The sequence below is a fragment of the Miniopterus natalensis genome, chromosome 3 (assembly GCF_054644295.1).
Source record: "Miniopterus natalensis isolate mMinNat1 chromosome 3, mMinNat1.hap1, whole genome shotgun sequence".
In the NCBI taxonomy this organism is placed as follows: Eukaryota; Metazoa; Chordata; class Mammalia; order Chiroptera; family Miniopteridae; genus Miniopterus; species Miniopterus natalensis.
The window spans coordinates 35326453-35341467 of NC_142083.1; the positions used below are offsets into that span (position 1 = coordinate 35326453).

Sequence of the window (15015 nt, forward strand, 5' to 3'; positions counted from 1 at the left end):
TTAAGCTGGCTGTTCTGATGGTAATTTTATTTGCTCACCCTTGGTTTTAGGTGGATAAAACTTCTGAAAGCATGAGACCATAGATGCTTGCTGACAGAATAGATATGAAATAAACCTTCAGGATTTTATTTTTGTCAATAGTATGAATTAGTGAAAGGCCTCTAAATAGAATGATTTTCAAACAACTCAGATAATAATAAAAATTAACTATTTTCAAACAACTCAGATAAAAATAAGTTAATAAAACAGACACAAATTACCTGTTATTAGTAAAATAATGATCTGTATGTAAAGATGATGCTTGAGGATTACCCTCACCTTCCCTGCTAAACGGGAGGAAGGGCTTACAGTGTACTACCTGGGAAACAAATACATGGGAAATAATATCTCCCATTTATTTGTGTCTCCTTTCACTTCTTTAAGTAATGTTTGCAAGTTTTCGGTGTAGGCTTTATATTTTATTAAATTTATTCCTAGGTGTTTGTGTTTTTTGATACTTGTGTAAATAATACTTAATTTTTTTTCCATTTTCTATTTTTTGCTAGTATGGCTTTGGTGTTTCAACAGTTTGCTACAAGCCTATATGCTTTGCTTTGTGTTTATCTTGCTTGAGGGTCACTGAACATTTTTGGATCTGTGGGTTATTTATCATCAAATTTATCAAAATTTTGTTTGCTATTTTCAATACTTCTTTTATTATAGTAAAATATACACAAAATGTACAGTTTTAACCATTTAAGTGTACAACTCAGCGGCATTAAGTACTTTAAAATGTTGTGCAATCATCACCACTATCCATTTCCAGAAACATTTCATCATCCCAAACAGGAACCCTGAACCTATTGTTTAAAAATATTTTTTATTGATTTTTGAGGGAGAGGGAGAGAGAGAAACATTGATGTGAGAGCGAAACATTGATGGATGCCTCCCACATGCCCCCACATTGGGGACTGAGCCCACAACCCGGGCATGTGCCATGACCAGGAATTGAACCAGCAACCTTTTGGTGCATAGGATGATGCCCAACTGAGCCACACCAGCCAGGGCGAAACTGTACCTATTAAATAACTCCTTCCTCTTCCAAGCTGCTGATAATGTCTATTCTACTTTATGTCTCTATAAATTTGTCTAGCCTAGATAGTTCATATAAATGGAATCATATAATATCTTGTCCTTTCGTGTCTGGCTTATTTCACTTAGCGTGTGTTCAAGGTTGATCATGTTGTAGCATGAATCAGAACTTCATTCTTTTTATAGCTGAATAATATTCCACTGTATATATGTATACGTGTGTGTGTATATATATATATCATGTAGGTATGTATTTGTGTATATATATGTTTTGTTTATCCATTCATCTGTTGATGGTCACTTGTGTTGTTTTTTCTGGTTATTGTAAGTAATGCTGCTACAAACGTGAGCATACAAATATCTCTTTGAGACCCTGCTTTTAATTCTTTTAGATATATATTCACAAGTGGAATTGTGGCATCATATTAATAATAGTAATTTTATTGCCCTGGCCGGTTTGGTTCAGTGTTTAGAGTGTCAGCCTTCGACCCAAGGGTCACGGGTTTGATGCTGCCCAAGGGCACGTACCTAAGTTGCAGGCTCCATTGCTGGCCCCGGTCCGGGCCCATGCAGGATGCAACCAATGGATGTGTCTCTCTCACATCGATGTTTCTCTGTCTCTACCTCGACCTCAAAAAAAAAATTATTTAATTTTTGAGGAATCTCCAAACTGTTTTCCACGGTGGCTGCACCATTTTACATTTCCATGAGCAATGTACAAGGCAGGGGGTGGGGGACTCCAATTTCCCCACATCCTCATCAATGCTTGTTTTTTTTAAGGCATCCTAGTAGGTGTGAAGTGGTATTTCATTGCGGTTTTGATTTGCATTTCCCTAATGACTAATGATTTGAGCATATTTTCATGTGCTTATTTATTGACTGTGTCTTTTTTGGAAGACATATCTATTCAGTCCTTTGCCCATTTTTTTTTTTTAAACATCTTTATTGATTTGAGAGAGAGGAAAGGAGGGGGGAGAGAGAGAGATAGAAACATCAATGATGAGAGAGTCATTGATCGACTGCCTAGCCCGCAACCTGGGCATGTACCCTGACCGGGAATCGAACCCCGATTGCCTGGATCCCAGGTCAATGCTCAACCACTGAGCCACGCCCGGCCGGGCCCTTTGCCCATTTTTAAATTGTGTTTTCTTTTAGTTCTGAGTTGTAGTTCTTTGTATATTCTGGATATTAAATTCTTATTGGACATGTGGTTTGAAAATATTTTTTCCTATTCTGTAGATTGTCTTTTCAATGTCTCAGTGATGTCCTTTGACACACTAAGTTTTAAATTTTGATGAAGTCCAATTGCTAGTGCTTTTGGTAGCATATCTAAGATTCCACTGTTTCCTTCTAAGAGTTGTATGGTTTAGTTCTCATATTTATGTTGTTAATCCATCCTGAGTTAATTTTGTATATGGTGCTGGGTGGTAGGGGGTCCAACTTCATTCTTTTGCATGAGGAAATCCAGTTTTCCCAGCAGTATTTGTTGAGACAGGGTCTTATTTTTGTGAATCCAGACAGTAGCACAAGGCTTCCCACATAGTAATCAATAAATGCAGCATAAAGCAGTATCTTCATATATGAATTTTCTAAAAAAAGTTTTATGGTATTGAGGCTGTTGTAATTAGCTAGTTATTAATAGGAAAGGAGCAAAGTGAAGGCCAGACATTATAGGCATGCTCCCTGCAAAACACTGGGGAAGGGATCCAACAAAGGGAAGATAAATGTATGCCCAGTAATGCTGGCATGACAGAGGGAAGGTACTTGCCTGTCAATCACACCTGGGGACAGAGAAGGTTGGCCAGAATGGGTGTGGCCACTGCAAGTGCTTGCAAATTTGGGACATATAATCCCCTGAACAAAGGAATTCTCTCTCTCGGTTCCTCTTGGCACGCTTGGCTTCCTGGCATTCTCCCGAGTGGCCCACGGCCATGTGGATACCCCACACAATGGACTAATGGGACCCAGCTGCAACATGGAACGGAAACTCGACACTGGCTCTGATTTTAGCCCTACTACATTTCTATGACTTGATTAAGGGAAATGGGTCTTTGGAAACCCAGTGACTTAATTCCTCGGAAATAAAGCTCTCTAGCATATCTCATCCTCCCATGCGAGTCTCAGAAAATTCCTTTTCTTGGGATATGGCACTCCCACTAGATGCAGGAGGCAGGGGGAGGGGAGAAGGAACGAGACACATTTTTCTCCAGTCACAGTATGTGAAAAAGTTTTCGTGTGAAAATGGCTTGATGAATCAAAATGAGTCTCAAATTTGCCGTTTGGAACTCTTTACCTTAATAATGGATAACTGTGCTGCTTTCCAGATCAGCTCCTTCCTAAGTTGGACAAATTCCTGTGCCTGAAAGAACTGTCTGTGAATATCGACAAAAGAAATGTGTTTTCAGTCATTCCTGAAGAATTCCTAAACCTCCACCATATGGAGAAATTATTGATCCAAATTTCTGCTGAGAATGGTCCTTCCAAACTAGGTAAGGATGGCAATTTGATTTACTTGTTTTTACATCACTTGGTAGAGCTACTTGGCCAGTGATTCATTTTAGGGTTAAAGCTTCCGTGGATCTGTGGGTGAAGGCTGTATCCACGGTAAATTGTGGGAATAGCACTTTCTCATTAAGAGAGCAGAGAGCTATTTGTAATTATTGAGCCCTTACTACATGCTAGGAATTGTTACAAGCACTTTACAAATATTAACTGATTTAAAATTCATACCCATTTTATGAGATAAGGTAAGGCACTATTATTATACTCATTTTACAGCTGGGAAATTGAGGTATAAAGAGGTTAAGTAATTTACTCAAGGTCACCCAGCTAAGGAAATGGTAGACCTGTGATCCAAACACAGGAATTCTGACTACTACCAAGTCTGAGCTTTAACCACTGGTATAGTGCCCCTCCAAAATAATTTGTAGAGTTCTTTTTTATTTTATTTCTAAGTTACAGATATCTGCCGAATTAGGTGGAAGGAAATATGCTGATTGGTAGTGATGGGAAACATTTCCCTGTTTTTCTCACCAGCCTATGCTCATGGTTCATGGGCAACTTGTGCAGCCACCTTTCTTAAATAAATCATTTAGCAAAATGCTTTAGGCATCATCAGTTCTTAGACTGAACACCGAGGACTAAGGAAATGCAAATCTTTATGGAACTGACACGCAGAATTGCTTTTCTTTTGTTGTATAGTATTCCAGTTGTGTAAATGTCACCTACAAACTCAGAAACAGGGTGTTAAAGCTGAAGGTGACTTTACTGAGTCAATGCCCTTATTTTACAGAAAACTGATCCCCAGAGAGGCTTAGTAGCTACATGTCCAAGTTCACATAGCTCACTAGTTAGTTGTAGAACCTGAACCTAAACCCAAAGTGGCCTGATTTTTCAGTCATTACATCCTGGTGCTTTGTTTTATTTCAAGACAAAATAACAAGTTATTGAACCAAAATAACAAGTTATGTGGCTAATCCTGATAGAAATTTGCAATCTTCCCTAATGTCTTAAATCTTTGATATTTTACAGTTAAATTAATTCAGAATTCTCCTAACCTTCATGTTTTCCATCTGAAATGTAATTTCTTTTCGGATTTTGAGTCTCTCATGACCGTACTTGCTTCCTGCAAGAAACTCAAAGAAATTAAGCTTTCTGGAGCATTTTTTCGACCCGTCCCATTTGGTAAGAGCTACAATCATAAAATTTTGGTTTAAGTCCCTTTTAAAAAATAGCCAAATTTTAAACATGCAATTGTCAAAGAACTATTGTAATAGATATGTGATCTTGAATGAGTTATGAAGTAAGTTCTATTTGTTTCTCGAAGTTTAAATATTTCTAGTTATCATAATGATTTCCTGAGCAAAGATTTACCAGCTTAGTCATACTAATTAATTCTATCTGAATTATTGTATTATTTTCTATCACTTTAAAAATATTCTTTAATTACATTAATTTTTGGTATAAGAGTTGTAGCTAACATATTGGATTTTTATTTTCCCTTCCATAGTCACCATTTTGCCAAATTTTACTTCTCTGAAGATATTAAATCTTGAATTCCAATATTTTGATGATAAGGAAGCGTCTGAAAAATTTGGTACGTTTACGAACCGGTGCCTTTTACTTACTCTTCACCCCCCCCCCCCCAACCCCTTCACCTGTTTTACACTAGTTAGAATAAAGCGCGACACATACTAACTGCCCCAGCTCATCAGGAGGGGGGCCGGCGCTGCGCAGCTCTTACCCTCTCGTGCCTCGCGTATCCTCAGGGTGCCTTATTTCTTAGAACATAGCTGGTCATTATAGCACTATGCAGTTTCATTGGCAGGTACCCATTCCAAACATGTCAAATCTGTGTTGTTTCAAAAGTTTCTGGGATATAGGTAAAACTATCTTTTAAGGTTAAGGAAAGTTGGTATAGGAAAACCCAGATTTAACAAAATGAAAGAGCTTAATTATTTTTTCATTTTTTGATGATTACAAAAGTAATGTATGCCCATGGGAAAACAAGATAAACTGAGGCATATTAAAATTTTTAAGTTCATTTGAGCATAACTGGCTTTGCATTGGGCAGCATCCTGTTCAGCAGACAGAAAGGAGCTCTGGGGAGCTATGCAGAACGACTGTTATAGGCAGAAGGGAGCAGGAACAAGGAAGTTATATTAGGCAAAAAGTTGGTTGCTGATTGCAAGGTTAATTTCCTTTAGGGGATGGCAGGATTCTGTAAGGCAGATTACCTAACTAGTACTGATCAGGTGCTTCCTGATTAATGGTTTAAGATTACATTTCTGGGAGAGCTGAAAGGTTAAGTCTAGGTTTGGTAACATGGGGCTTAGCATAAGGGACTCCATTTTGGGTTCATATCTCATTTTTAACTCAGGAAAACATAAGGTGAGTCAGTAGAGACATGGAGTGTTGAGCAGGTAGTGCCTTTTAAACTTCAGCATGCTTAAGGATCACCAGGATCTGCTCTTCTTCTTTCCTTTCTGTGGAGGCAGCCCTGTGGGTGGGGGAGGAGCAGGAGGGCTGAAGGGGCAGAGGCAGGATCAGGGGGCAAGGAAATGCCTGGTATATACAACAGGCTGGTTAAGCAAATACACTGAGTATAATGAGAGCCAAGTTTCCTCACTGTTAGAGAAGGAATTTATAGATATTCAAAGGGTAGGTTAGAAAGAACTCTGAGTTATTAAATTAGAATTAGAAATACTGGTGTGAACTCATGGTTTTTAACCTATTCACATAGATAAATAGATCAATGTATGCACAGATATAGATATCGATTTACCTATATATCTTTATATACAAACACACACATATATTGCTTAGCTCAGTCAACTGAGAGACTGGAAAGCACCTTAATAGCAATTGAGCAAACCAGATACCCAGGTCTTGACTTCTAAATACTGGCTTCCCCAAAGGAAACCAAAGTTCTTACAGAAATAGCTGATAGAAGAACTGGAACAGAAAAAGATAAGGCTGGAGCGTGGATGGCTTGGCTCAGTGGTTGAGCATCAACCTATGAACCAGGAGGTCACTGTTTGCTTCCTGGTCAGGGCCCATGCCCGGGTTGCGGGCTCGATTCCCAGTCCGGGTGTGCAGGAGGCAAGCCGATCAATGACTCTTATTATTGATGTTTCTATCTCTCTCTCCCTCTCCCTTCCTCTCTCTAAAATCAATAAAAACATATTTTTTTTAAAAAAAGATAAGGCTGGAACTTTGTTTTTAACCCTCACCTGAGGGTATGCTTTTCATTGATTTTAGAGAGAGGAAGTTGTGGGGGGAAAGAGAAACATCAATGTGACAGAGAAGCATTGACCAGTTGCCTTCCATACGTGTCCCGACCGGAAATTGAACCTGAAACCTAGATGTGGGCCCTGACCTAGAACCCACCGCCTTTCAGTGTATGGGATGATGCTCCAACCAACTGAGCCACCTGGCCAGGGCCTGGAACATTGTTTTATGGTAGAAAGTGTTCAAAACATCTTCAGGTGTGAGGCCTCAGAAGTAGAGAACTTTCTAGGGTTCAAGTGGTCCACAGTGTACCATGTTAAGGAGGAATGAAAGTGAAAAGAGAGAGTGGTGAATTGTGAGGCTTTAGTGCTATGAGGCAGAGGGAGAGATCACTGAGATTCTAGCAGGAGGTGGGATTGAGAGGAAGGGGCCTGAAGGCCTTGAGGAGCTAGGGGAGTATGCAGGACGCCAGAAGCTTCAGCCTCAGTGAGGAACTGGATATGTCAGAGGTATTCTGGACTCCAATGCAGGAAAGATTGATTGGGGAGGGTGAAAAAAATGGTTGTGTGGAAGGAAAAATGAAGATCAAGGTGTAGGCTGACCCCTTTCTCGTCCTTGGAGAGGAAGAGGAACAGTCTCTGCTACATGGGGCCTCCTGGACTGTGTATGATTTTGAGGCTAGAGACCACCGTTTGGGAACACAGTACGAAAAGAGCCTTTTTGTGTCTTCTGACAGCCTACACTTTAGGTTCTCTTACCAACCTGGAAGAATTGATCCTTCCTACTGGGGATGGGATTCAGCAAGTGGCCAAACTGATCATCCAGCAATGTCAGCATCTTCGATGTCTCCGAGTTCTCTCATTTTTCAAGACTTTAAATGATGAGAGTGTAATGGAAATTGGTGAGTTACCCTCAGGTAAAATGTTTCACCCTACCCTGGACAGGTGGCTCAGTTGGTTGGAGTGTCGTCCTGTACACCAAAAGGTTGTGGGTTCGGTTCCTGGCCAGGGCACATATCTAGGTTCCAGGTTCAATCCTTGGTCGGGGCACATATGGGAGGCAACCGATCTCTCTCTCTTCTTCCTCTCTCTAAAATCAACAAACTCAACAAACATGTCCTCAGGTGAGGATTAAGAGAAAAAATGTTTCAGCTTGCATGAAAGCCAGTGATATTATTCAAGCTTTCTGCTACAAAATGTCTATAAAAACTTTTGTCTCTCTAAAAATGTTCAACCCACTGCCTCATTTTCACTATCTTATCTTTCCCTCTTATGTCCTGTTGATTTAGGGTCATTCTGGTCAGATTTGGAAGTAAAAGATGTCCTCCCATTTGAGACTATACAAGCCCTCAAGTCTATGTTCTTTTTAAAAAAATTTGTATATGTTTTTACTGATTTTCCAGAGAGGAAGGGAAAGGGGGAGAGAGAGAAACATTGATGGGCTGCCTCCTGCACACCCCCTACTGGGGATGGGGCCCAAAACCCAGGCATGTGCCCTGACAGGTATTGAACTGCGACGTCTTGGTGCACGGAAAAACCACCAACTGAGCCACACTGGCCAGGGCAGGTCTATGTTCTTGACACCCAGTGCTTCAGACACCTGACCATATACCTTCCATGTACTTCTTTTTACAGTATTTTAAGAATTTTAATATTAATACTCGTACAGAAAGGTACACAAGTCATAAGTGTACAGTTCAATGAACTTTCATTTTCTCAGCACTTCAGTCTCTAAAGTTAGTTGTGCTACAGCCATGGATTCTAGAGTGAAACCAAACTGAACCTTTGCCCCAATTAGGAAAAAGATTGCTAGCAATTAAAAACAAAACAAAAACCTTGCTAGGCTATCCACTTCCAAAGTAAAGTCAACCTATATTCATTGAGAACTTACTGTGTGCTAGGTTCCCACACCCTTCAAAACCCTCAATAATAGGAGGGTCCCTTCTGGGCAACAGGTGTAGTGTTTAGTAGTAGTGAGAAGACTCGGCTTGAGGAACGTGAAATCTTATTCTCTGTAAAAAGAGATGTGGTTGCTACAGTCTCTAATGTCCCTGGTAGCTTTGGGGTTTTGTTGTTGTTGTTTTTTAAAATATATCTTTATTGATTTCAGAGAGAGGAAGGGAGAGGGAGAGAGAGAGAGAAACATCAGTGATGAGAGAGTCATTGGTCGAGGCCACAACCCGGGCATGTGCCCTGACCGGGAATTGAACCTCCATCTCCTGGATCCCAGGTCGACGCTCATCCACTGAGCCACGCCCGGTTGGGCGTCCCTCGTAACTTTGTTACCATACTGTGCTTTGACATCTGTCCTCCCGTGAGACCAAATGAAAAGTCCAAATGTGTACAGAATGGCAAACTCTTACAGCAAAAGTAGCCTCAGTGCTCTAGGGCTTAGCTTTACTTCTCTAGTTTCTGCTTTTCCCTTGGGTTTTGCCCAGGCAGTTCTTTATTAACTTGTTAGCTCTTTGGGACTTTTAAGGAGATATTTAAAAAATATTTTATTGGCATTTTCTACTTTCAGTGGTGGTAGTGGTGATGGGAGAGGAGGCTGGTTCTAATAACCTAGTCTACTATTATTGAAATAAAAGTCCTTATGATTCCAATTTCATAAATATTTTTGCTTCTACAGCCAAAGTAGCAATCAATGGAGGTTTCCAGAAACTTGAGAACTTAAACCTTTCAGTGAATCACAAGATTACAGAGGAAGGATATAGAAATTTCTTTCAAGCTCTGGACAACTTGCCAAAGTTGCAAGAGTTGACGATTTCCAGGCATTTCGCTGAGTGTATCAGAGCCCAGGCCACCACAGTGAAGTCTTTGGGTCAATGTATGTCACGGCTGCCGAGCCTCACCACAATCAACATGTTAAGCTGGCTCCTGGATGCAGAAGACATCACACTGCTTACTTCTATGAAAGAAAAACACCCTCAATCTAAACACTTATCTATTCACTGGAAATGGTTATTGCCATTCTCTCCAATCATTCAGAAATAGAAGATTTGGCTAAAAACTGCTGAGTCTAGAAAATTTTTGTCAAAAATTCTAAAAACCTAATTATCCAAAAACATTTTATTAAGTATTGCATGCAAAAGAATATTTCTAAAACGTAAGGTATGAAAAAAATAACAACAACCCTGCCTGCCCATCACTGAACTTAAGAAACAGATTATTGCCAGTATCTTTGAAGGCTCTCAATGATTGTCCCAACTAAAGTTTATACATCTAACCCTCCATCATCCATCATCAGCATCAGGTTTTCAGGCCAACCATGGTAAAGAGTAACAAAGCCACAAGGAGGGGGTGGAGGGAGGTACACTGATCTTTTTAAAAGTCACGATATGGAAGAATTCACGTTATATATGAAATGACTAACTTAAGGACTGAATCAGTTTCATACATAGGTGAAACAAGAGTTCACTTTAACACAGGGTGCAGATGAATCTTTTGTGGGCCAAGAGAGATTTCCTTAATTCTTACAGTATCTGTTCTGTATATTTAACTTTGGTGTAATCGAGTTTACTTGTACCTTCCCATTATCCACTGCCAATGTGAAAAAGAAATAGGATTTAGGGGGAAATGCTTTAATTCCAGAGGATTTGATTCAAATGCCCTGGCACTCACTCTTATGTTTCTAAACTTCTTCTTTCTCACATATCCCAGCCTCTCCAACTCTCTAACATCCTTCCACTGTGCCCATGAGTAACATGCCCCCTATCCTCAGCCTCTTTTCTAAGCATTCCCTGCACCTTCTCGTTTTAACTCCCGATTTTTTCAAACTTTTTTTTAAACAAGGACCCACAACAAGGAATAACTTCTATACTAAAAATTTTACACACATTTATATACATATTCACAACTGAAACAAGGTTAAAAAAATAACTTTCTAAGACAAAGCTATATCAAATATTTTACTAATATCCAAATATTAAAAAAATTAAAAAAACATGAAATTCCTTGAAAGAGTTGTTTATATGCACTGCTTTCAGTTGTGTATGTCGTTCTCTCTTAGGTTTCCTCCCGCCAGGATTTTACCTCCTCCATTGCACCAAAACCGCCCTTGTGAGGTCACCGGTGGCCACCTGCTAAATTTAACTGTGCTCCTCAGTCCTCACCCTACTTGGGAGCACCTGCCCCTCAGTTGCTGTGATGTGGTCCATTGCTCACCCCTCAAAACATTTTCTTCATTTGGCTTCCAAGGCTTTCCTCCTAATTCACGGGGAGTTCTGTTTCCTTTACTGCTTCTCATACCTGATCTCTAAGCACTGGGAGTACCCAAGTTCTCTGACATGTCTATTTAAACGCGCTTCCTTGGCTGTCTCATCCTGTTGACTCGCTTTAAATTCAACATCTGTGCTAGCTTTTAAATTTTCATCTCTAGCCCAGATCTCTCCTCTGAACTCTTTACTCATATCCAGCTCCTATTAAGGGTATCTCAGGTTTCCTATGTCCGAACCCAACCCTTATCCTTCCTTTCCACCAAAGTACTCTTTAGTTAGATGTCTCCATCTCATTAAATTCTAGCTTTATTATTCTACTTGCTTAGGTCGAAAACCTAGAGTCATCCTGCCTCCTCTCTTTATTACTCCACGTGTAATCGATGGGTAAATCCTGAGCTCTACTTGCAAAGTACACTCAGGTCCAACCACTACCGCCCACGGGCCCTAACTCACTGGGTTGCTTCTTTCGTAGAAACTTATCATCTGTTTTCAACATAGCAGCCAGAAGTCTCTTTTTATAAATCAGACCATGCTACACCTTTGGTTCAAAATCCTCCAATGGATTCCCAGCTCAAAGTAAACGCTGAAAACCTTACAATGGCCTACAGATAACCTGACCCCTCACTACCTCTCTTACCTAGGTCTCTCTAATCTCCCCTCCTTGCTCACTTCCACTCAGCCAGGCTGGTTTCTTTGCTGTTTCTCAAACATGCAAAACATGCTCCTCTCAGGGCCTTTGCACTTGTCATTTCCTTTGCCTGGGAGGTTCTCCCTCTATTTATGTGAATAGCTCTCATTTCCTTCAGATCTCTGCTCACATGTGAACTCAATGAGGAGTTTCCTGACCTTTCTTTTTAGAAAAGCATCCCCACTTCCAATCTCACTCTGCCTAATGCCTTTCCCTACTTCACTTTTCTCTACAGCATGTATCACTATCTGCCTCCTTATAAAGTTCCCACCACTATAAGCAGGAATTTTCATCTGCCTTGTTCATTGCTGTCTCCCAAGAAACTAGAATAATGCCTAGCACACAAAGTTAAATAAGATTTGCTGAAATGACTTTCCTGATCCTATGACCACTCTCCAAATGTATTAGGTAATAAGGGAGGTAACATCCAAAAAATACCTTAGAAAGCAAGTAAGCTGCCTTCATAACTAAATTTAACCTGGCACATATTTAGGCTATTAAAATATGCTAAATATATAAAATACTGGCTGATTGTCATGAAAAATGGTGAAACTCCAGTTAATCTATACTAGACTAGAAAGCTTAAGCCGTAGAATAACCCATTCTGCAAAGCATATTTGATTTTCCCATGCAAAACCTCTGAAAGAAATAGCATTTATCATGTTAACCCTTTCTCCTGCAGCTAAGTGGACTAGAAAGAATCCCAGATGCCATGGACACCAAACCTTAGACTAAACTGAAACAATACGATCTACCTCTCCTGAGAATTTGAACCAAGGATACAGATATAGTCAAATAGATGACCAAAGGAACTACAAGGTAGTGATGAAGAGAGAACAGGTTGGGCAACCATGCCAGACATGTGCATGATGACCACATGGAGGAGGCCAGAAGAGAGAGGGGCAGGCAGACAGACAGGAGGAGAGAAGAGAAGGTACAGGGAAGAAAATGACAATATGACTTTATTTTTAAAATTTTATCTTTATTGTTGAGAGTATTACAGGCTCCCATTTCCCCCCCAATTGATCCCCTCCACTTCACTCCCACCCCCTTCCCAGGCCTTCAGACATGAGTTATGCATATAACTTCTTTGCTTAATCTCTTCCCATCCTCCACCCCCCCTTCCCTCTTTCCTCTGAAATATGATCGTCTGTTCCATGCATCAATGTCTCTGGACCTATTTAGTTCGTCAGATTCTTTTGTTCATTAGCTTCTTCTTAAAGAAGACCCTTCAACTTTTCCTGTAGTGCTGGTTTGGTGGTGATGAACTCCTTTAGCTTTTCCTTGTCTGTGAAGCTCTTTATCTGACCTTCAATTCTAAATGATAGCTTTGCTGGGTAGAGCAATCTTGGTTGTAGTTCCATGTTTTTCATCACTTTGAATATTTCTAGCCACTCCCTTCTGGCCTGGAAAGTTTCTGTTGAGAAATCAGCTGACAGTCATATGGGGGCTCCCTTGTAGGTAATTAACTGCTTTTCTCTTGCTGCTTTTAAGATTCTTTCTTTGTCTTTAACCTTTGGCATTTTAATTATGATGTGTCTTGCTGTGAGACTCTTTGGGTTCCTCTTGTTTGGGACCCTCTGTGCTTCCTGGACTTTAAGTCTATTTCTTTCCCCAGGTAGGGAAGTTTTCTGTAATTTTTTCAAATAGGTTTTCAATTCCTTGGTCTCTTTCTCCCCCTTCTGGCACCCCAGTAATACAAATGTTGGGCCTCTTGAAGTTGTCCCAGAGGTTCCTTATACTATTTTCATATTTCTGGATTCTTTTTTCTTTTTGCTCTTCTGGTTGGGTGTTTTTTGTTTCCTCATGTTCCAAATTGCTGATTTGACTCTCAGCGTCCTCTACTCTACTGTTGATTCCCTGTAAATTAGTCTTCATTTCAGTTCTTGTAGCCTTCATTTCTGATTGGTACTTTATTATGTCATCGATGATCTCACTAGTTTCCTTAATAGTCTTACTAAGGTCCTTGAGCATCCTTATAACCATAATTCTGAACTCTGTATCTATTAGCTTGCTTGGCTCTATTCCACTTAGTTCCTTTTCTGGAGATTTCTTCTATTCTTTCCTTTGTCACATGTTTCTTTGCCTCCACATTTTTGGCTGCTTCCAGGTGTTTGTTTCTATGTATTAGGTAGAGCTGCTATTTCTTCTGGAATTTGTAGAGTGGCTTTGTGTAGTAGGTGTCCTGTAGGGTCCAGTGGCTCAGCTTCCCCAGTCAACTAGGCTGGGCCTTCCAGGTGCTCCCCTGTGTGGGCTGTGTGCACTGTCCTATTGTAGTTGAGCCTTGGTTGCTGTTGGCATCACTGGGAGGAATTGACCCCCAGGCCAATCAGCTGTGAGGACCAGTTGCAACTACAGCCAGAGAGCTGCTGTGCTAGAGACACCCCTATGGAGCAGGGCTTACTTCAGTGGAGCTTTGGTGTTTGCCAAGTGGGCCCCTTGAGTGTCACTCATGGCTGTGGAAGGGTTGTAATCCAGCGTGGTCGAGTCTGACCACCAGGTGCACTGTCTCTGGGGCCTCTTGGGAAGTGCACAGTCAACCTGTGCCAGTGCCTTGCCCAGGGCCACCCAGCATGACCGACACAGCAAACAGTAGTTGGCTGCTACTTGTGCTGGGCTTAGAGGTGTCAGGAGGGGCCAAGCTATGAGCCAGTGCAGCTGCCGCTAGTGCCAGGCCTGGGGCTGCTTATCAAGCCGTATGGGGTCCGCTGCTGCTTGTTTGAGAGGTTTTAGGAAAGTCCTAAGCATGAGGCTCGAGAGGCCACTTGCACAGAAAAGCCCCTGGAAATGGCCCGGATGAGCTGCAGGTGGGGAGGGGCGGGGCCTCCGGGAATCACGGGGCGGGGCCAAAGGTGGGAGTCAGGTGCTGGCGATTCAAACATGGCGCCTGCCTGCCGGCTGTGTGCGGGGAGGACTCGCCACAGGAGCCATGGCCTCCGCCAGCCCTTCTGCCTGAGGAAGCCGCCCTCCGCCTCTCGCCCGGATTCCAGGCAGGTTAGTTCCTCCCCGAGTGTCCCGGGTCCTTTCAGGCTGCTGCCCGGCGCTGGGCTCAGAGGGAGCGTCCGAGTGAGTCCGTGCCGGGCCCTTTAGAGGAGCTGCTGGGGCTCCCGCAGCCTCCGCGACCCTCAGGGACAGTCCCCGCTGGTTTCACAGCCCGGAGTTGTGGGGACGTCTCTTCCCGGCCCTGGGGCCCTGGGCTGGGGGCCTGCTGTGGGGCTGGGACCCCTCACTCCTCGGGGAAACCTCCACGGCCGAGATCCCCTCCCAGGTTTAAACCGCTGCACCGGATGTGGGCCCCGCGGCCACAGAT

At 41.8% G+C, this 15015-nt stretch overlaps 1 protein-coding gene across 1 annotated transcript in view; it reads left to right on the forward strand.

Annotated features, from left to right (window-relative positions):
* NAIP (NLR family apoptosis inhibitory protein) overlaps window positions 1-10678 on the forward strand; it is a 38675-nt gene extending 27997 nt beyond the window's left edge. Inside the window, exons 12-16 of the mRNA XM_087815408.1 lie at window positions 3396-3560; window positions 4603-4755; window positions 5081-5167; window positions 7538-7702; window positions 9430-10678. Coding sequence (XP_087671534.1) covers window positions 3396-3560; window positions 4603-4755; window positions 5081-5167; window positions 7538-7702; window positions 9430-9794 — 935 coding nt within the window. The 3' untranslated portion in view covers window positions 9795-10678. The remainder of the gene's footprint in view (window positions 1-3395; window positions 3561-4602; window positions 4756-5080; window positions 5168-7537; window positions 7703-9429) is intronic.
* Window positions 10679-15015: the final 4337 nt, after the last annotated feature.